The sequence below is a fragment of the Strongylocentrotus purpuratus genome, unplaced genomic scaffold (genome assembly GCF_000002235.5).
Source record: "Strongylocentrotus purpuratus isolate Spur 01 unplaced genomic scaffold, Spur_5.0 spur5_scaffold_13, whole genome shotgun sequence".
In the NCBI taxonomy this organism is placed as follows: domain Eukaryota; kingdom Metazoa; phylum Echinodermata; class Echinoidea; order Camarodonta; family Strongylocentrotidae; genus Strongylocentrotus; species Strongylocentrotus purpuratus.
In genome coordinates, this window is record NW_022145598.1 from 15,532,328 (window position 1) to 15,554,489 (window position 22,162).

The following is a 22,162-nucleotide window of genomic DNA, read 5'->3' on the forward strand; positions in this document are numbered from 1 at the left end:
GAGACTTCACGATAAAAATAAGAATGGTATTCGAGATCCCATGACCCGACATAATCGATTGTACGCTTTACTAATCACTTTGAATACAGCCTTTTGTGGCAGCTCCCTTCTTTTTTTCCAGGGAGAACGCAGTAATCTATTAATGCAGTTCAACAGAGCAGATTGAAGAGCGCCATCTAGTAACATTGCTATACTTACTAGGACAAACAGTTATCTTCCCCAAAAGACCCTTTTATTAATGCTATATAACTGGCTCATCTGATCTTACATTTTATATTGTAGCTTGGTGTTGGCTTCAAGTGCAAAGACAAAAATGAACCCTACTTATTTATCTCAAAAGAAAGCGCTTCGAAAAGGTTCTGGCTCCCATTATTAAGCCCATCGAAACTAATTATTTTATGAATTTTAAACATTGACTTTTTTAAAAATACAAACACACAACAGAGTTTGATCTTTATATGTCGATTCACGAATAACCTGCTTCGTGATTCATGAATCTTAAATAATTGATCCTGCATAAATCAACAAGACATCATGGTCCAGATTAATGGAATGCATTTCCAGACTCAATACAATCATGTAAATCCCTCAATTCATTTAAATTCAATACAAAGAAAGCATTTTTAGTGTTAGATCTTTTTACAGTGCTGAATCAATATTCAATATTTGTTATTTCCGGATTTCTATAAACATTCATCAGTATATTTTATAACTCCTATATAGTAATATTACTTTCTGTTATTTTCCACCAAAAAAATTTATTGTCATTTATTTCATCATCATCATTATCATCACCATCATCACCATCATTATCATCACTATGATCATTTTTCAAAATCATCAACCCCCCCCCCCCCACCCTTTCCCCAGCCCGTTCTTTTCTCACGGGATCTCTTTCTCACAACCTCTTGTGGAATTTCCAAGGGATTTCCCCCCAAAAGATCTAATGCAATATTTCTTTGGGCCTTACAAACGCACACCCAGTTTTCTTAACTTCAATATGTTGCATACAGATTATTCAACGATGCGTATACATCTCAATCCAGTGCTCACTACAACTTACACATACTGTACTGACAGCTATGAATCTATCCAGTAGGCAAAAGAACAATATGTGTGCACTTCCTCGTCAGAGACTTGTCGCAGTAGTCACAATCTTGTCTGACTTGGTAAAGGTGCATTTTAGGAGAACTTTGTACTGAGAAGAGTCAGTTCTAACACTACGAGGCTATTTGGGGATTACATTTGAGCAGATTTTAGATTATAATTTGTTTCCAGTCACCGTATCCTTGACTTTTTAAGGACATGGGGTCATTTTACTTCCTTCTCATTCTTGTGATCCTAGAATGGACCACAAACACTGAAGCCCAAACCACGACCCGTGAGTATGATTTAAAATGTAATTCTTCTTAATTCCATTAATTGGAGTTATTTTCCTGACATTAATGTATATTGTTATCAATAATTCCATTTTTTAAATATATATATATATATATATAGGCCTATATATAAACATACATGCATATTAATGAAATATATACACTATATACATATATATATATATATATATATATATATATATTGTTAACAACTAAATTATTCATACTTAGCTAATAAAAAGTTTTTTCAAATGATTGTGTTTGTTAAAAAATTGTCCCCATTAAGGTTATGTTTCTTGATAATATGACATATTAAAGTTTACATCTAATGTATTCAACAAAGACCCTAATTCAGCCGGTCCACCTTTTTTCTTGAGTTACGAACAACTAAAAAAACATCTAATTTATAAGGTATACATAATTTGTTGTTAACTCTTAAAGCTGCCACCCATACGATGCACCCAGATCCACAGTGCTTATCCCTATTGTGCCAGCCACAAATATCCTATGTGCCAAGTTAATTTTAGGGTTGGTTCAAGTACGAGTTATTTAAATCTTTACAAAAAACAAATCGCTTACTTACTCGAGAAAATCCAATCTGACTGTTGTATACAAAGACGCGTAATCCAAAGCCAATAATCTGATGCACGCGATGGTACTTTCAATAGCGCTGCAAAAGCACTCAGCACGGTGCAATGGGCATGAACAATAACTGTTATTACATGTGCGTGCTAGCGTGCACAAAGCAGACAACCGGTAGCTCGCTAGCATGAACGTAGCAATCAATCGATAGCGCGCTAGCGTGCACAGAGCACTATAACAATAGCGCGCTAGCAGTCTCATGGCAGGATATGAGTTAACTGTATGTATACATTGTATACACACATATCTATATTCATGAATATATATTTTTTTTATAATTCTGACAGAGTAATGACGTAAGCATATCAATCAGAGACTTGTATAAGGTCAATTTTCTTATGATTACAAATGTTACGTTTGCATGATAATTATATAATATTGACTGGCCTTGAGGGGTATATCAGAAATATTGACCAAGCTCAGATCATATTGCCCCGAGTCGAAAGACGAGGGCAATATGGTCTTAGCGCGGTCAATATTTCTGATATCCCCCGAAAATAAAGCCAGTCAATATTTTTATTGTTATCCAAATCAGACATCTAGAGCAAATACAGACATCCACCATGACAATCTCAAGAACTGAACAAACTTTGTCAAACCAACACTGTGCATCCAGTGCTTGACAAAATTTTCGATACACTGCAAACAGTGTGTATTTGGTGTGATTATTACGTCACAATAGAGTGCGCGCAAAGTGCGCAGGTTCTCGTACGCATAATAGATGCGCAATGAAAATGCGACGCGGATAATACAAGATGCCCGGATGCGAGACCGTGGAAAATACCAAGGTATATTTTCACTCGTCTCTACACGCAAAGTCAATACGCGCAGGGAGACCAAGGAAAATACAAAGAATATACCCCTCCGTTCCCACTGCTAGTGAAAACTAGGGCAATACGGTTTTGTAAATGACCAGCTCAGATGTCTGATACGGGTAATAATACCAGATATAAACAAATTTAAAATACAAACTTGTAACTTAACTCAATTAATATACAGTAAAAATAGAATATAATACGTGAATACAAAAATGTCAAATAATAACAAATCTAAACTGGCAAAGAATAACAATGTATAGTCTGGTAAAAGCAAACATAGGTGGCAAATGATATTTTATATTGCTATACAAATATTTTTCATGTGTGTACTCCACAATCAATATAACTGAAATGATAGCATTTCGGTTTAATTAAATCATGTGAACTTGTTCTACAATTTTAAAGTGCATTTGATTATTTTGGATTGTATACGTCAATAATGAGGCAATTTGCTAAATAAAAATAGATGCCCCCTCCACAAATTTATTTTTGGTTAACGAAATTGATAGTGGGATGGAAATAGGTTCACTAAATTGTATATATATAATTTTTTACTAGTATTTTACAACCCTTGTATAAAGGTTTAAAATATAATTGAATTATTAGTTTTTTTGCCTAAATACAATTTGGCAATGTAATGGGTTTTTTAATCGTATTATTTTTTTCTTCAATATCTAGAAAACCCGTATTTCATGTATATCCTTAAACAAAAATTCAATCTCAATAAATTTAATTATGTTAACTATATTATTACTATATTTTATAAAACATATTGTATTTATATGATATTTCCGCATCTGTTATCATATTTATGTCGTGGTTATAATTCTTTGATATTTCTTTACAATATGTGTTTTAAAACCAACTTATAACAAACTTTATATCTACGTATACATGCATATGAACTCGTATAATTTATCTCTACTCGGTGTGTCATCAGTAATTGTACTATTTTGTTATTCTGTATATGATATATGTTTTCTTATGTTTACTTTGTATTTTTTATTGTATATGCACGCCCCATTGTTAAACAGCTTAACAGCTGAACTGGGCCTTTACCGTGAATGAATACATGAATCAAATCAAATCAAATCAAATCAAAGGTAGAAAAATGGGTAGAAAATGCTGCTTTCACAGAAAAAAAAACTTTGGTAGCTTCTAATATAAAAGTTATAACCTATGTGACCTCGAGTCCTATTTCATAGTAAAAGGTAACTGGTAGCCTATACAATGATACCATATTTATAATTGTGTTCCAACGGACGACTGGGCAGCAGGCTTTTCAAAGAGTTTGTCAAAATCCTCATTTACCAAGTTTGTGCCCAAGCAATGAATGAAGGTCAAATACCATCAATTGTGTGTTATATCTCATTCCAAAAGCAATCGCTCACCCATTTACATTGACTATTTAGCAATTGAAAATAAAAGGTCTTAAAGCTAAAAGATCAGTTTTAGAAACGTCCCCCTCTCCAAAAATGAAATGGAAGCTCTTATTACCAATCATGTAAAAGAATATGTTTTGACTAATACTTGATGATGCAAATTTTACCGAAAAACCGCCTACCAATTCATACATTTGGTAACTTATTATATCTATTTGGACCTGATAGATATCGCGCACGTGTCGCGTAGTACCATATTCATCTTTCTGTGTACAGTGCTTGTAACTTTACCAAGACTGGGCCAAATTTCTTATCATTTGATGATTCAAGAACCTTGCAGTACGCACCAATACTTATATGCTAGATGATCAACCTTTTCTGATTGATTCCACAATGTTTCTTTCACAATGCAATCGCATGACCAGAACTGGTCTTTATCTATAATATCAACTCAAACTCAAGAAAATGCTTATTACAAACGAACTTCATAATATCGTCCTCTTCGTTATGATAACAAAATGGACTTCACTCGCATCCCTTATTTGAGGGAACCCGTCTCATTATAGAGTAATACAAAATATGTTTATTTGGGATGTTGTGATATTTTGTTGTGAGTCTAATGTTAATATCGTATACTCCATTTCGGTTTCGTAACCATTGAGTTTTCATTCGCTATTCGAGATTAACACGTTATGTTCCTTATGCGTGTGAAATGGACCGACAACAACTTACTTACTCTTCATCTTGAAGTAGATTTGAAAGACAAATTGGTTATGAATCTTAAAATTAGGAGTTACCAAAGTTGGGTAAACTTGTTATTATACGAACTGTATATTTCAAGTAATACAATAATGGAAATACCAGGATGGAAGACAGAATTATAACATCACAAAATGCAGACTGATCTATATTTTTAAAAATGACTCAATGTATACGTCATGTTTATTTGAAAGGAAGAAAAGAAGAAGCAATAGAAAAACTTACATGGAAATACCCAGGCCCTCTTCCAGAATATTTTCTCTTCAAGTGACAGGAAAAAGGGCTACAATATACAAATGAAGAGCTTGATTCTAGAAGAAGCTAAATCCATATATTATCAAAATCAAGTTTTTTTGTTTGTCTTAAAATAACGATTACCTACATGGGGACAAAATGCACTATATCACATATTAAAATTTCACCAGGAAGTATGAACATTTGTATGTACAATATCATATTTCAGTCCAAAATGAGCTAAATCCAAATCGGTTTAATTCCAAAAGGAGCTAAATCCACTTTGGGTACCTCTGAGTAAATCGCCTTTCTTTTTTATCTACTTTCCCTTTAGCCATGTACCTAGATTTTGTTATATGTGTTTAAGGTGTTGCCCTGGACCAATAATATATAATAAGAAAAACAAATCTTCCAGTTATTTATGATTGTTACTATATGTTTAGATTTTGTGGATATACCTCCCTTTGGAATGAAAAATGGATTTAGCTCATTTTGGAATGAAACTGTTTATTTTCTTTTCAATATTTTTTTTTGGTTGTGATTTCACTATCATTATTTTCAAGAAAAGGTTTGGTACTAAATTTTAATAAATTTTAGTGACTTTATTGAGAAAATATTCTACAATTTAACCAGGAAGTATGAACATTTGTGGGTACAAAATCCTGTTTCATTCCAAAAGCAGCTAAATCCATGTTTCATTCCAAAAGGAGCTAAATCCAGGAGAAAATAATCTAAACATTTAATAAAAATCAGAAATAACTGATAGATTTTTTTCTAATCATATATTTTTTAAATGTTTTTTCTCATATTTTTCCCTCCACAGGGATTTTATTGATTTTCATTTGAAACACATACAAAAATATATATTCAAGGTAATTTACATAATAACATAAATAAAATAAAATTGGCTTTTCAAGATACAAGTATTGTTGAGCTGTTGAGTTAACAGAAAACTAACAAATCATTAATTCATTTCTAACACTCATGGAAAGAAAAACAATTACAGAAAATATATCATTTTAAGTAAACAAATTCCTGAATTGAAACCATTTTCTTGTGAATTTATTATTTCTACAATTCGAATTTGCAATATACTTTTCGTTTTTGAAGTAATTTATAATCGAAACTCTAATACTATCAAAGTCGGGCAATTGTTTCTTTATTTTGCAAGTATACACCATCTGTCGCACCACAATCAGTATACAATTCAATGCATAATTATTTGAACCTTTTAAACCAAATCATTTATCTTGTAATGAAAATTTTAATTTATTTCCGGTTCCAGTATTAATCCAGTGTTCTAACCTACCCCAAATATTTTTAACATGCGTACAATCACATAGCAGATGTATAACTGTTTCAATCTGTTCATTACAAAATGTACATTCTTTTCTAGGGACTAAATTCATTTTAAACAGTACATCGTTCGTATATAATATGCGCTGCAAGACTTTAAACTGAAACCATCGTAAGCCCACATCAATGCTACAATTAAATCCAATAGAACAATATGTTTCCCAACTCTTATCATTCAGGTCGAAAATGCATTTCCATTTAAGAAAATTTTTACATAGTCCTTTTCTTCTCTTTAATAATATTGCATAGATATGTGAACATCCTTTAATACGTTTCATAACAAATGCCATTGTATCTGGGAAAAGAGGTTGTGGCACCTTGTTAAAAATAGTACAATTGTTAAACCCTTGTCTAATTGCATCGCATAATCCGCGATAAAAAAAGAAAAGTTATTTGAATATTATACTTTTCTTGAAAGTGTTCCAGAGAAAAAAATCACCATTTGTGTCTAAAATATCTTTAACAAAACGATCTCCCTTTTGACACAATTTTTTAAATTATATATTGAGCTATTGCCTATTTTAATGTAATCATTATTCCATAAGGGTTGGCAAGAAATGTTATCATGATGCATGGAAAAGAGCGTACTATAAGCCATGAACATTTCTTTCCAAAAAAGGCTCTTTGTTTTACCTGCCAGTTCCCGAAAATAATTGTTTCCCATATATAATTTTAAATCTTGCCGTTCAGGCAAGAAAGATAGCAAAAGACAGAGGATATTGCTATCTATTGAGCATATTACTAATCTCTTAATCCAGGAAATTTTTAATGATTGGCAATGTGTGTATATATCTATCATTTTAACCCCTCCGTCTGAGTAACTTTGTGACATTCGATTTATACTTATTTTATCAGGTTTCTCCCCCCATATAAATCTATAAAAGTGAGCATTTATATCTTTGAAAAGATTTTCACCAGGATTAGGGAGGGACAAAAAAGGGTAGTTTAATTTGGATACCAACAATGACTTGACGACAGTGATTCTTCCAAGAACAGTTAAGTATCGTCTCAACCACGATGTCATTTGACTTTTTATTTCTTTAAAATTTTCATTATAATTGTGAATTATCAATTTGGGAAAATCCGTACAAAAGTCTATACCTAAATATCTGAAATAATCATCAAACACCCAATTTAGATTTCTATTCAAAAGAACACCATCTTTCTTGTTTTTAAATCCTTCAATCCAAATCGCATGCGTCTTCTGTATATTAACTTTTAAACCAGACATTGCATTATATTTATCTAAAATGTTTAATGCACTGTTTAATTCCATTACTGACCCGTTCAATGTTAGAAGAGTATCATCTGCATATTGAATTACTTTAAGTTGTCTACCAGGTAAGCTCAAACCAATAATGGAATCGGAATTTCTAAACAAGAGACCTAGTATTTCGGCGCATAATAGAAAGATAAGAGCTGACATGGGATCTCCTTGACGACAACCTCGCTCTATTGAAAATCTTGGAGACAGGTGTCCATTGATTAATACACAGGATTGAGCATTTTCATAGAATACATTAACCCATTTTACAATGGAGGGACCAAACTTAAAAAAGTACAATACTTTTATAATAAAATCATGAGAAATAGAATCAAATGCTTTTTCAAAATCTATAAGCAGCAATAAACCAGGAATGTCATTGATATCAGTATACAATAATAAATCATATAACAAACGGATATTCTCTCCAATGAAGCGCCCTGACATAAAGCCTTTCTGGTTTTCATGTATAAGAAAAGGAAGTACGTTCTTTAATCTGTTTGCTATACAAGAGGAACCTAATTTATACACCACGTTCAATAAAGATATGGGTCTCCAATTTTTCAAATAATGTCTATCTTTTTTTCCTTTGGGAAGTAAAGTGATGACTCCTAACTTCTCTGTATAGGGCATTCCGGATGAATATGCAGAGTTCAAATATCTCACTAAAAATATGTGTAATTCTTTCCAAAAGTGTTTGAAAAATTCGACGGTGTATCCACCTAGACCAGGTGATTTATTATTTTTCATATTTATAAGTGCTTGATGAACTTCATCGATGGAGAGTTCTCCTTCGAGCTTCTGTGACATTGAAGCGGTTAATTTACTTATATCTGGATCATTTAATATTGTATTTAAGTCTACATCAACAACAGGATTATTTTTATACAATTAAGAGTAGAATAATACAACTTCTGATATAATATCATCATGCGATGTTATCTCCTTGTTTTCAGTAGTGACCAATTTGCATATACGTTTATTCACAGCGTTTCTTTTTTCTAAATTCAAAAAATATTTTGATGGTTTCTTGCCATATTCCATCCATTTAATTTTAGACCTCATCTTTATTCCTTCCATTTTTTTTCTTAGTGATTCTAACTGAACTTTCTTTTCATTCAATATGACTAAAGCTCTATTTTTGTCCGTTTTTTTTTATATCAATGCCTTCTCCAAAGCTTTAATTTCTTTCTCTAAATCATATTCTAAATTTACCAATCTTTTTTTCTTTCTGGCTGAGTATAAAATTGTTTAACCTCTAATTATGGTCAACAACGTATCAAAAAATAACTGATCATTTACAGTAAATTCATATTGTGTATCTTGTCCTTCTACCTCAAATATATTTGCATTGTTATTATATGGGACAGAACAGGTCTCAATCGTTTGTTGAATGACATCTTTAATTTTTTCCACATAACTATCATCCCTTAACAACGAATTATTGAATTTCCAGTAACCTCGACCTACCATACAATGATTTAAATTCAAAGATAGCTTGACCAGGGAATGATCGGATCTGTACCCAGGTAAAATTTCTATTTTATTAACGAATGACAGTAGTTCAGTGGAGACCAAAAAATAATCCAATCTAGCCGCCTTAAAGGGAATAGGTTGCCGCCATGTAAACATTTTTTCCAGGACATGTAATTCTCTCCATGGGTCTATCAAATCTAAATCGTTCTTCATTTGATCGACTTTTTTCTTGGCATTAGGATTATTAAGGCGAATATAATTATATGTATCTTTATCAAAATCTTAAACCAAGTTCCAATCTCCGCATAAAATTGTTAATGGATTATCAAAATCCAAAGCAAGTCTTTCAATATCTGTATAAAAACTAACATTATCGTGATTAGGACTATACAAGGATATTAATGTTATGTCATAGCTATATATCTGTAGGTCTAACGCAACGAAATTCCCTTCTTTTGATCGCTCAATCTTATTTACATTAAATTGCACCCCTTCCCCAAACAAAATAGCAACATCTCTGGCATTTGACGCTTTATGGCTGAAAAAACAATTATCTCCCCAAAATCGTTTTATAGAAGCGTCTTCCTCAGCTACAAATCATATATTATTGGTCAAGGGTGATACCTTTAACATATATAACAAAACAAAGGTACATGGCTAAAGGGAAAGTGTAGACAAATAAAAAGGAGATTTACTCAGAAATACCCAAAGTGGATTTAGCTCCATTTGGAATGAAACTCTTCAAATACCAAGTTTTAATTGGATTGAATTTATTAAACCATATCCATGTAAAAGCAAAACATTCAATAAAAAATAGAATACATACAACATACAAAATACAATGCAAACATAAGGGCAAGACCACAAAGAAGAAAATTACTTATAAATAGGGCCACCACAAAAAGAAAACAGCTTGCAATTGTTAATTATTCATGAATATAATACCAAGGAGTACATGTGAGTCTACTTTTACGTTAGTAGTACAATTAGGTGTAAAGGTGAAGGTTCAAAATAATCTAGTATGATGTAAGTGAAGACCGCAAAAGTAACGTAGTGACTGACTTGTACTTTTACTTTAAAATTCATTAAAAGGCATCGTTTAACAATGTTAAATCTGAGATACAGTGTCTGTAATATGGTGTAATATTGAAGCCTTAACAAAAATCGCGCTTCAAAATGATCAAGAAGTGCCTCAAACAAATAAACATCTTTGAGTGACCGGTTTTACCATACTCATTTACCCCAATAGACTGTAGTGTTATGAAAACCTTTAGGCAAACGCAAAATTTGGTTTCGATTTTCAATCATAAATATCTTGATGATCAGACACGCGATCGGCTTGTAAAAGTCCTAGGGTTCATAACTGACCTAAAGGTTTATAATGATCATTGCAGCATGAGCTAAATCCAGAATTTTGTTTCAGAATCTGAGACAAAGTTACCGGATTTCTTTAAGGAGTGGTATACTTGTATTGATGTGAAAAAACAAAGCCATTGTACAGAATATATAAAACATTACTATACCGTGTGAATAAAAAAAAAGTTTACACCTAGAAAATTACTAATTATATTAAAAATCATTTATGAACAGTGAAATAGTATACATCTTATGAAAGAATGTTTTCTTCCTAATCATTTGGCGCAGGTTGATTTTTGCACTCTCTTAAAAAATAGGGCGCTTTAGCAACGCGACTGAAGGCAAAGAGGACGGGAGAATTCACTCAACCGAGATTGTTCTGTACTATATGCTCCCGTCTTTATTTGTAACCTGTATATAGAGCGCTTCCGCAAATAAAACAAGACGGAAGGAAAAGACGAGGGTAACCGAGCAAAATAATCAATCTGCGCATGTACGAACCATAATTTTCTCCGTCTTGTTGATTTTCACGACCGTTCTCAGCCATAATAACGTTCGTTCTCTAAACTCGACGGAAGAGTTGTATCGCCGTACAATAGACCATTTCCGTAATGTAACCAAATGTATTGCCCAAGTCTTTTGTGAAGTGCCTCAATACAAATTATTTCATTCACCTGATAAGAATGATAGTATTTCAATAGACAGATCCGAACTGCAAACATTATTTGATATCGGTAGAGTGAATTCTCCCGTCCTCTTTGCCTTCCGTCGCGTTTGCCTAGTGTCTCTTGGACATCCAAGCGTGAACACATACCACACAAAAACGATACCAAATGATTCGGGATAAAACACTCTTTTATAAGATGTATAATAATTCACTGTTCATAAATGATTTTCAATATAGGACTTCCGGCGAAATTCGCGAGTTTGTCATTCGAATTCATTTACTTTGCATTTAAGTTAGCGCAGATCGGCTTTGCCGGTTCCATGACACATGCTCCGCCGACGATTGCCTTGCCGACATATACTCCGCAAAACGCGACAATTGCTCCGCGACATTTGCTCCCCGACATTTGCTTCAACGTCATATGCTCCGCCGACATTTGCTTCACCGACTTTTGCTCCGCCGACAATTGCTCCGCCGACAATTGCTCCGCCGCCAATTGCTCCGCATGAAGCGATAAATGCTCCGGTGACAAATGCTCTTCGAACGACAGTTGCTCCGCCAACATTTGATCCGCCGACAAGTGCTCCTTCGACATTTGCTCCGCATGAAGCGACACTTGCTCCGGTGACATTTGCTCCGACGACATTTGCTCCGCCCAAAAAGTGTCCCATAAAATACAAATGATACTAGTACTACGACAAATGCTTCGCCGACAATATTTTTTTTCACGGGTTATTTTCGTTTTTTTTTCTTCATTTTCTGAATGCATTTCATGAAAATAATGTAGATGAAATGAAATGAATGAATGTTGATGATGTGGGAGGAAAAATGAGTTACCTAAAAGTCATTTCGAATATACTAAAAAAACTTACCATCTATCACTCATTACATGTCGTGGGAAGTTTTGTAAACAAAAGTAGAGCAGCAAGCCACATACCTCCTAGTTGAATTGAATCAAGGTTTATTAAAAAAACATGATTGTGTACAAATAAAAACACAAGTTGCATATTTCAAACATAAAATACAGTTACAATTAATTTGTCAATATTGAAATATATATAATTACTATGATAAGATTGCTTGGGCAGCAAAATTAAGAAAACAGAATATAACATGAAGTCAGGAAAACGGAGAGGAGAAACATGAAGAAAAAAGGTTTAAGAGGAAGTTGTAGAAAATGCATGTACATCAATAAGATATAAATTGCATACATGTATTTTTAAAGAGTCATTAAGACAATATATAAATATAAAAAATAGAAAGGTAAATATTCTTTTCATAACATTGTTGAAGATTGATATTGCAAGAATTTGTATTATTGCTGAGAGAAATGATATTAAAAAAAAACAACAAACAAACAATTGTGGCACTCTAACATTCCTTTTCCTTCAGATATAAAGTGGCTATTAAAGGGAAAGGGAGCAGTTGCGGATCCATGGGGGGGGGGGGGCGAAGCGGCCGCGGCCGCGGCCCCCCCCCCCCATTGGCGGCGCAAAAAAAAAGAGGAAGAAAAGAAGAGAAAAAAGAAGGGAGAAGAGAAAAACAGGAGAAGAGAAAAGAAAGGAGCCCCCTTCTCCTTCCCACTCTGAGGTCGGAGGAACCGAATTCGTGTTCCCAAAATCTCCGGTAAAGGGATACTTTTCACGCAACAAAATCCGTCCCGTGCTGACTTCACACACCGGAGATAGAGGGGTGCTTTCAAAGAGAGGGAACATGCATACGCATACCCTAGATAACACTGAGTGGGTGGTGGTGGGGGGGGGGGGGGTGAGAGAAAAATCGGATGAGAAAGGGGGAAAACAAGGAAATGGCGCTAAATGTCAGTAACGACGAATATAAGGGAACAACTGTAATCGGGAGATTTTGGGTCATTCCAGAAGGCTTGGGAAACGTTTCATGAATAGAGGGGGCCGGCCGCATAAAATATCGAGCCGCGGATTCAAAGTTAAACGTTAAAAACATCCCCTAGCTGCGCTACAAAGGTTATCACTCTTTGGTGAGAAATTTGAAAAGGTCACAATATTTTAGATGTCTTTTGAATAGAACTATATACTCAACAAATTTTAAATTCGCGATAGAGGGGCCGCTTCACAACTCTTTTTTGCCCGTCATTTGGCTTCAGCTCATACTAACTTGCTTGTAATTGTATTTGAACTCATGTTGATAGTAATCATGGACAGGGGCGGCGATCCTTGGCCCGATAGGGGGACACGTCCCGCAGGAAATTTAGAAATATAGCTAGAAAGAAATATAGCGGAAAGAACGTTCATATTGGGCTTAGGGATTTTCTAGAATGCATAATTTCAGCAATCAACACTGCAAAATCTCGCTTGGTCGCTTTGCCCTCTCGCCCAATAACACAAAACTATGATATGACACTCGACCCGCGCTCCCGGCCGTGATTCATCCATGGTTGGTGTAATAGATCCTTAAAAAAAAAAAAAAAATTCTACTAACATAATTGTGTGCTACCACAATCATGATTGTTTAATTTTCGCTTTAAAGCAGGCGCATAGCCAGGGGCGGTGGGGGCAGTAACAGGACTTAGGAAGAAAATGGAGCAGACAAAATTTTTTGCAAATTCTGACAAGTCGAGAACGCTACAATGAATTGTCTTCTTTCTCTAATAATTCAATGAAACGTCAAAGCTTTCGCGCTTTGCGCGGGAGGGGCAAAACTCAATCCAAACAAGGATTAAGAGTCGAGAATGGTACAACAAATCGTCTTCTTTCTCTAATAATTAATGACAGGTGAAAGCTTCCGCGCTTTGCGCGGGCGGGGAAAAACTGAATACAGACAAGGATTAAGAGTCGAGAATGGTATAAATCGTCTTCTTTCTCTAATAATTTCATGAAACGTCGAAGCTTCCGCGCTTCGCGCGGGAGGGAAACTGAATTCAAACAACGATTAAGAGTCGAGAATGGAACAACAAATCATCTTCTTTCTCTAATAATTTCATTAAACTATGAAAGATCAAAGCTTCCGCGCTTTGCGGGGGGGGGGGGGGGGGGGGGGGACTGAATTCAGACAAGGAATAAGTGTCGAAAATAGTACAACGTATCGACTTCTTTCTCTAATAATCAATGAAAGATCATAGCTTCAGCGCTTCGCGCGGTAAGGGGGGGGGGGAACGGAATTCAGACAAGGAATAAGAGTCGAAAATGGTACACCGAATCCTCTTCTTTCTCGAATCATTTAACGAAACATCAAAGCTTCCGCGCTTCGCGCGTAATTTTATTAATTTTTTTTTTTTTTTTTTTTATTATTTTATTTTTTTATTCTTTTGTGGGGGGGGGGGGGGGGAACAGCGAGCTGCCCGAATATGAATTTTGGATATCTTTTCCATTTTGGTGATAAATAACACTTTCACAAAAAGCTTTTAATATGAACTTGTCATTATTGGTGTGTTTAGTTAAAAAAACGGTCTGCGCAATTTTCAAATTTCCGGCACCCCCCCCCCCTATTGGATAATCTTGGATCCGCGGCTGCAAAGTAGTAGGTCATCATGGAAGTTCTAAAAAACAACAGGGGAGGGATCAAAATAAGCTTTGAAGGGCACTATACGTAAAGAAGAGAACCCATTCAGACGGGAAAATTAGATGGCAGCCTTTCTGCTTATTCCCATTTATACAAATCATTTTGTTGCAGTTTGATGTTAGTTCTTCATGATAAGCCAATTGCTCTTCTTCCGGTGGCTCCGTGGGCCCCTTAAAGTCAGTGAAAAGAAACTAGCACTCGAATGAGACGGGGTGTTTTACGCACTAACATATATATAGTAAAGCTACATACACTTAACTGAAGGAAAGAAACCTATAGAAAACGGACTGGATATTATTGAAAATACTATTCTAAACAAGAATGTACTTCATGTACTACATTACGTTACAATTTCACGAGAGAAATAGAATTCGAGAGGGGGAGAAGAGAAGAAGTGATGAAAATTAAAGAAGACTAACAGCATGAGAGGAAAGAAAAGAGTTAAGAAGACAAGACAAGAGTTTAAAAGAGAAAAGGAGGAGCAAGAGAAAGAAAGAGAGATAGCCTTGAGCTTTGGATCAGCTAATATACATGAAACAGATTTTGAGCGGAGTAATTATCTTTCGCCTGAGAACTTGCATAAGGAGCTATAACTTGATTTTTTTTTAAATCAAACATTATGGGGAATAGCAAAAAACGGCTGAGCATTTATTGCACTAATTGCCAGAGGAGCATTCATCTCTTCCACGAGGCCGCACTTTTGGATCAGAGAGCATTTTTATTGTCGGCGGAGCATTGTCTTTTAATACGGGGTACTTTTGGGGAGGAGCAACAATTGTCGTAGTAGCCGTTGTATTTTACAGGGCACTTTTTGAGCGGAGCAAATGTCGGCGGAGCAATTGTCGGCGGAGCAAATGTCACCAGAGCAAGTGTCGCTTCAGGGGGAGCAATTGTAGGCGGAGCAACTGTCGTTCGAGGAGCATTTGTCACCGGAGCAATTTTCGCCTTTTGCGGAGCAATTGTCGGCGGAGCAAATGTCGGCGGAGCAATTGTCGGCGGAGCAATTGTCGGCGGAGCAAATGTCGGCGAAGCAAATGTCGGCGGAGCAATTGTCGGCGGAGCAAATGTCGCGGAGCAAATGTCGCGGAGTAATTGTCGCGTTTTGAGGAATAAATGTCGGCGGAGGAATCGTCGACGGAGCATGTGTCGGGTTACCGCTTTGCCATGCCAATTATCATTCAATTTTCCCGTTTTGGTATTTAATTTAGGATTTTGGTCGAAGGGTTTCATAGGTCTGTCATTTAATTTAGAAACTGCTCATCTAGCATTCAAATTAATCGTTACTTGTCGAGGCCTCATTTTTATCATTCAAATTAACACCTGTCATTCGCATTCGAATTATGTTTATTCAAGTTTGGAATTGTAGGGGAAAGAAATGCAACAGACGTTTACAGTTTTTTAAATGCAATTAAATGCATGATTTGCCATTAGGGTCTTTTCTGTTATTCCATTTATTAATTTTGAGGACAATGCATATGAGTGTAGCCAGACATTAGGTAAAGAAGGGGCGAAATCAAGGGATATGGCATTTCTGCACGGACATGTTCATAAACCCCGAAAATGTGGGGATACAAAGATACCTACCCCAGTCACAATATTGTACACTTCCTCCATAATGAAATTGTGATAAATTTATATGAGGAAACACAAGACATACAACTTCCTTACATGAAAATTTACAAAAATATTGAGACCATCACATTCGTAGATGTAAGTCTTTTTTTTCTTCTTAACAATCAAACTTAAAGGATGATGAATATCAGATAAATCTAAAAGTATATAAAGTGTATAAATGCAAGAAAAGAAAATATGATGAAATACACATGTACAAAAATCTTGAAAGAAAAAGAATGAGCCACAAAAAGTGTGTAATAAACGAGAAATGTATATTGACCATCAATTTAAAGCTAAACTTTAGTACTGGTAATGCGATTGCATTGTGAAAGAAAAGGTGTGAAAGGATCAGAAACAGTTGATCATGTAGCATGTAAGTATTGGTGTGCACTGCAAGGTTCTGGAGTCATCAAAATCATAATAAATTTGACCGAGTCTTGGTAAAGTAACAAACACTCACATAGAAAGCTATATATGGGACAACACACATCGTGTCGGGGATGGTACTACCTTGGTTTCCTTGTCTTTATATGCTCATTACTCAGCCAGTATACATTTTCTTCCAAAATTGTTTGGCACATGTCATTTATTTGTAATCTTGAACATTCAGTGTAAGTTTCGTTTGATTCTGTGAGAATTAATTTTTTTTTTTTTACCAGTACTGGAGTTTATCTTTAAGTGCACAAAGTGCTAATTTGAAAGCTACAAATGAATTCGAATGCTAAAAGTACACCTTGGCGATGTCAGAAATCGTGTTGAGCCAAATCGAATGACCAAATCGCGAAAGAAGCACATTATTCATTAATTTGAATGAATCATACATATATTCTAACGAACACTTCATAGATTTGAAAACAAGAAAAAGGAATATAAACCCAAGATATATCTGACGGCACTAAAACCGTCGAATTTGAACGCAAGACAAATTCATTAAAATGACAAACTTGCGAATTTGGCCGGAAAAACCTATATAAATTAGGATACCAACATATTTAGCAAGTGTCTTAAAAAAATTATAATGTATGCACAGTCCCATCCAGAGACTCATTAATTGTAACACCAAGGAATCTAACCTGTTTTCAAATTGGATATAACGAGATTATCAATATCAACAGTTGATAAATCATTGGGCACTTTCCTGTTCTTTGACCTACATATGACGTAATTTGTTGTAGTAACATTCAAAGATAATTTATTTACTTTATATCATAAAGAAACTTTAGAAACTTCCCTGTTCACTGATGAAACAAGCATTCGTATAATTCTGTTACTCATAAGAGCACATTTTATCGTTAAAAGCTAAGAAATAAAAGAGTGCCCAGTACAGTTCCTTGGGGGACACCACAACAACTCCGCTGTATGGAAGATTTGATACAATGTTAAATACAGAAAGAAACAAAAATATCAAATACAAGGACAGAAAACAAAAACAACATGACACAGAATCGCACTAATAAGTACACTGGTGTTAGAAAAGCTATATAAGGAAAGAGAAATCTTGGTTAATTCGATTTCGTTATCACAAAATACAACTTACAAGCATATATAACTCATCACTAATAGCAGTATTAAAGGTATTGATTGTATACTAAATCTTTCAGAGTCTTCTATGGCAACTTTGACAACGACATCCCAAAGCTATTCAACATCGGAGACGACGACCCCGCCGTACTACACGACGAGCAGGCCGCCCTACACGACGAGCACGCCGTCCTACCCGACGAGCACGCCGTACTACACGACAAGCACGCCGTCCTACCCGACGAGCACGCCGTACTACACGACGAGCAGGCCGCCCTACACGACGAGCACGCCGTCCTACACAGCGAGCACGCCGTCCTACACGGAGAGCAGGCCGTCCTACCCGACGAGCACGCCGTACTACACGACGAGCACGCCGTACTACACGTTGACCACGTCGTCCTACACAGCGAGCACGCCGTCCTACACGGAGAGCAGGCCGTCCTACGCGACGAGCAGGCCGTCCTACACGACGAGCACGCCGTCCTACCCGACGAGCACGCCGTACTACAGGACGACCACGCCGTACTACACGTCGACCACGCCGTCCTACACAGCGAGCACGCCGTCCTACGCGACGAGCACGCCGTCCTACGCGACGAGCAGGCCGTCCTACGCGACGAGCAGGCCGTACTTCACGTCGACCACGTCGTCCTACACAGCGAGCACGCCGTCCTACACGGAGAGCACGGCGTCCTACACGACGACCCAGCCGTCCGCGGCTCCTCCCACTACCATGACTTCGTCACCAAGAACACGTGTAGAATCAACCATAGCACCTGAAGCTCCTCCCACTTCCATGACTTCGTCACCAAGAACACGTGTAGAATCAACAATAGCACCTGAAGCCCTTCCCTCTCAAAATACAGGTACAGGAATTTGGTCCTTCTTATGCTGAAAATTTACAGATTAGATTTAAACAAAATAAATATCTATCCAGACTTTAGTAGATTAACTGAATTACAAAATATTTACATACTACTGAGTTTTCTGTTTTTTGCGATTTTAGGTTGAAGTATTGCAATATTTAAACAATATTGAATGGATATTTTGCACCCAAAACACTTGAACCTCTCTTTTACCACTGCCGATCTATATCTTTATTTTGGTGATCAGTCATTCCAGTTGCCACTCCAGCACCATTTCTACCATATTTATAATCTTCCAACATAATTTAAGATGTGTATACAGGGGCGATTTCATACATGCCAATTGATAAAGCGCAAGGACGTTTACATCCCATAGGAGCGTTACATCTTCATTGTTGGCTACCGAATTGTTATTATATACTACCATTATTATTATTATTATTATTATTATTATTATTATTATTATTATTATTATTATTATTATTATTATCACTAATAATATTGATATCGTTATTACTATCATTTTTACTATTATTATAAGTATTGTTGTTATTATCATGAATTTTATTAATATCATTATAATTATCGCTATTGTTATTATTACCATTAACGTTATTATTAATATTTTTATCATTATTATTACCATCATCATGAGTATTACTCTCAGCATAATTATTATTATTTTTATTATCAATATCATCATCAGTATTTATCATTATCATAAGTATTATTATTATTACCATTATCATTATCATCGTTATTATTATTATTATCATTAGTAGTATTATAAGTATTATTATTATTATTACCATTATTGTAATGTACATGAATAGTTATTTTCTCTTTTCTTTTCTCTCTGCAGGGTCGGTGGTTGGCCTCGGGATAGTGGTATTCTTTTTTGCTCTCTTCGGAATAATCGTTACATTCTTTTACATACGACTCAGGTAAATAGATCTTGCCATTTCATAGATTGCTGAATGCAATAATAGTAATATACCATTGGCTACTTAGAGCTTATCTGTACTAGTTTACGGGAAGGATTGGACCACCCTGCAAAGTAGCTGGACAGGTGGTTATCTCATCAACTCAGCTCTCAGGTAACAGAAGAAAAAGAGGATCATGAGGGACCAATGGTCACCGATTAGGCATTGTTTTTATATAGAGGGCGCAAGTAGCTACAAGTAGTGCAGTGGGCCTTTAATATAGTACATATCGCAAACATGTCCCTATTCTCAGTCATGGGAGAGGGAAAAAAAGAAAAAAGAATAGAGTGAGATGTGCTCAGCATATTTACTAAGAGATCAGTTAATATTGAAGATTGTTACTTTGAAGAAAAAAAAAATCGTTTCAAGATGTGTTTTTAAGTTGTTTTAGTTGTCAAAATATATATTCAGGCATCTTGTTCCATAGCTCTGCTCATGCAACCTGAAAAGAGCGTAACCCGTAGAATTTTGTATTCTTTTGAGAGTTTCGGAGAAGACCTGACGTTCTGTTCGGTACGTATTAGGTAAGCAGTTGGGTCAAATACGTAGTAGCCAATTCTTTCAGACACTCAAAGGTTAACCCAAAACAGGATTTTGAACTCGATTATAGCAGGAACAGGGGAGTGTTTCACAAGGACTGAGATCGTCTTTAAGTTGGAATTAACTATGACAGGCCTTTCATGGCGGTGTTTTCTCTCACCATCTAATACTGGCATTGGTCTTTCTCAGGAACATACAAATCATGGTCTCAAATCTACAGAATTTACATTTTTTGGTAATTCACTATTGCATACAAAATATTATCTAAAGATCATATGGTGATTGCAACCAGTGGCACGAATGGCCTGCCATAGTTAAGTCCAACTTAAAGTCTATCTTAGTCTTTGTGAAACACTCTCCATGTAACCAATGCAGTCTCTCTATTAAAAGTAGGTGTGCGAAGGTTTAAAAAAAAACACGCTATTTTCATTATTGCAATGATGAAGCTTTGATTGGACAATTTTTACAAATGTATTGCTCGGAAACATTCAAAGTAATGACTATTAACAATTACAAAACGCCTGAATACAGCCCCGGCACAGAAGAGCTCTGCGAAGACTGCTGACATATTTGACATCACAGGTCGGGCATTTTCTAATGTCCATATACGCATCAGGAAAATTAAAGTGACTTGGTAACATTGTTGAAGGTTGATGAACAAATTGCTTAATTGTTTGTATAAAATGTTACTTACTATAATTCCTTGTACTGTACTAACCCTCTGATATGCAAAAAATCCTGAAAAAATTCTCAAACCACGAAACTTTCTATGGTTTTCTTTGAAGGTGTCGATGTACGGCACCCTCTAACAGTGATTAACAGTAAATTTTCCCAACCATTTTTGAATTTTCACAACCGTTTTTCCATGAAAAAAAGACATAAAACAGGCTATACAAAATCTGTCAACACTGAAAAGTCTGGAATGGAATGTAGAGCCATTTTATTGCTTTGTGAGATTTCTATTCACCTAAAAATGTAATTAATGTATAGTTGGGAGAATTTAGGAATCGATCAGATCAGTTTTTTCCAAATTGTACCATAAATAATGGTCCGTTTCCACTCAAATTTTTCAGATTATCTTTAATTGTGCATCTAGCATCGAAGTCACTACCTTAGCACCACTATCACTCATCTGAACAATGTCACCAAGTCCCTTTAAATTGCTGTTCACAGTTTTACGCGTCCGACAAACTTAAAATACAAAAAAAAAACTGTTTTCGGTACTACATTGTGTTCGCAATGCATGTTCATGTAAATAATCTCCTGTTAAACAATACTTATATGTTTCATGTGTAGGAAGGAATTTGCCAAGTACAGGAAGAACTACCCGGCTCCCAAGAGCATCCCTCCCAAGAACATTCCTCTTCAAGATGCCAACTTACCCGAGCAGAATAGATATCACACCGTTGAAACCAAGAGCTCAGCCAAACCGGAGCACAGCTTGACGTATGAGAATCATAAGATTGTCGACCAACAGCAACACTTCAATACCAAGGGCCCAAAGCGGGTCATAGATGATGGTGATGAATACGCATATGCGATGGAACTCTATCCGTAGCAGGATTGCCTCCCTTTGTCATAACAAACGCGATCTCAAATATTAAAGGGATAGTTGAGTTCTGTTCTCAGACCGAAAATGCCTTCAAAGTGCATGGTTATTGCTCTTATCCTTATCTATGACATTTCTAGTGCCCTTTTAGAACCTAAAATTGCTATGAAGGTAATTTTAGATCCCACAATGTGTGAAATTTAGCCAATACGATCA

At 35.6% G+C, this 22,162-nt stretch overlaps 1 protein-coding gene across 1 annotated transcript; it reads left to right on the plus strand.

Moving 5' to 3' along the window:
- Window positions 1-1,123: 1,123 nt before the first annotated feature.
- On the plus strand, window positions 1,124-21,955 carry LOC105444375 (DNA-directed RNA polymerase II subunit RPB1-like). Its single transcript, XM_030983558.1, has 4 exons — window positions 1,124-1,381; window positions 18,086-18,874; window positions 19,737-19,818; window positions 21,694-21,955. The coding sequence occupies exons 1-4, from the start codon at window positions 1,306-1,308 to the stop codon at window positions 21,953-21,955; spliced, it is 1,209 nt and encodes a 402-aa protein (XP_030839418.1). The 5' UTR covers window positions 1,124-1,305.
- Window positions 21,956-22,162: the final 207 nt, after the last annotated feature.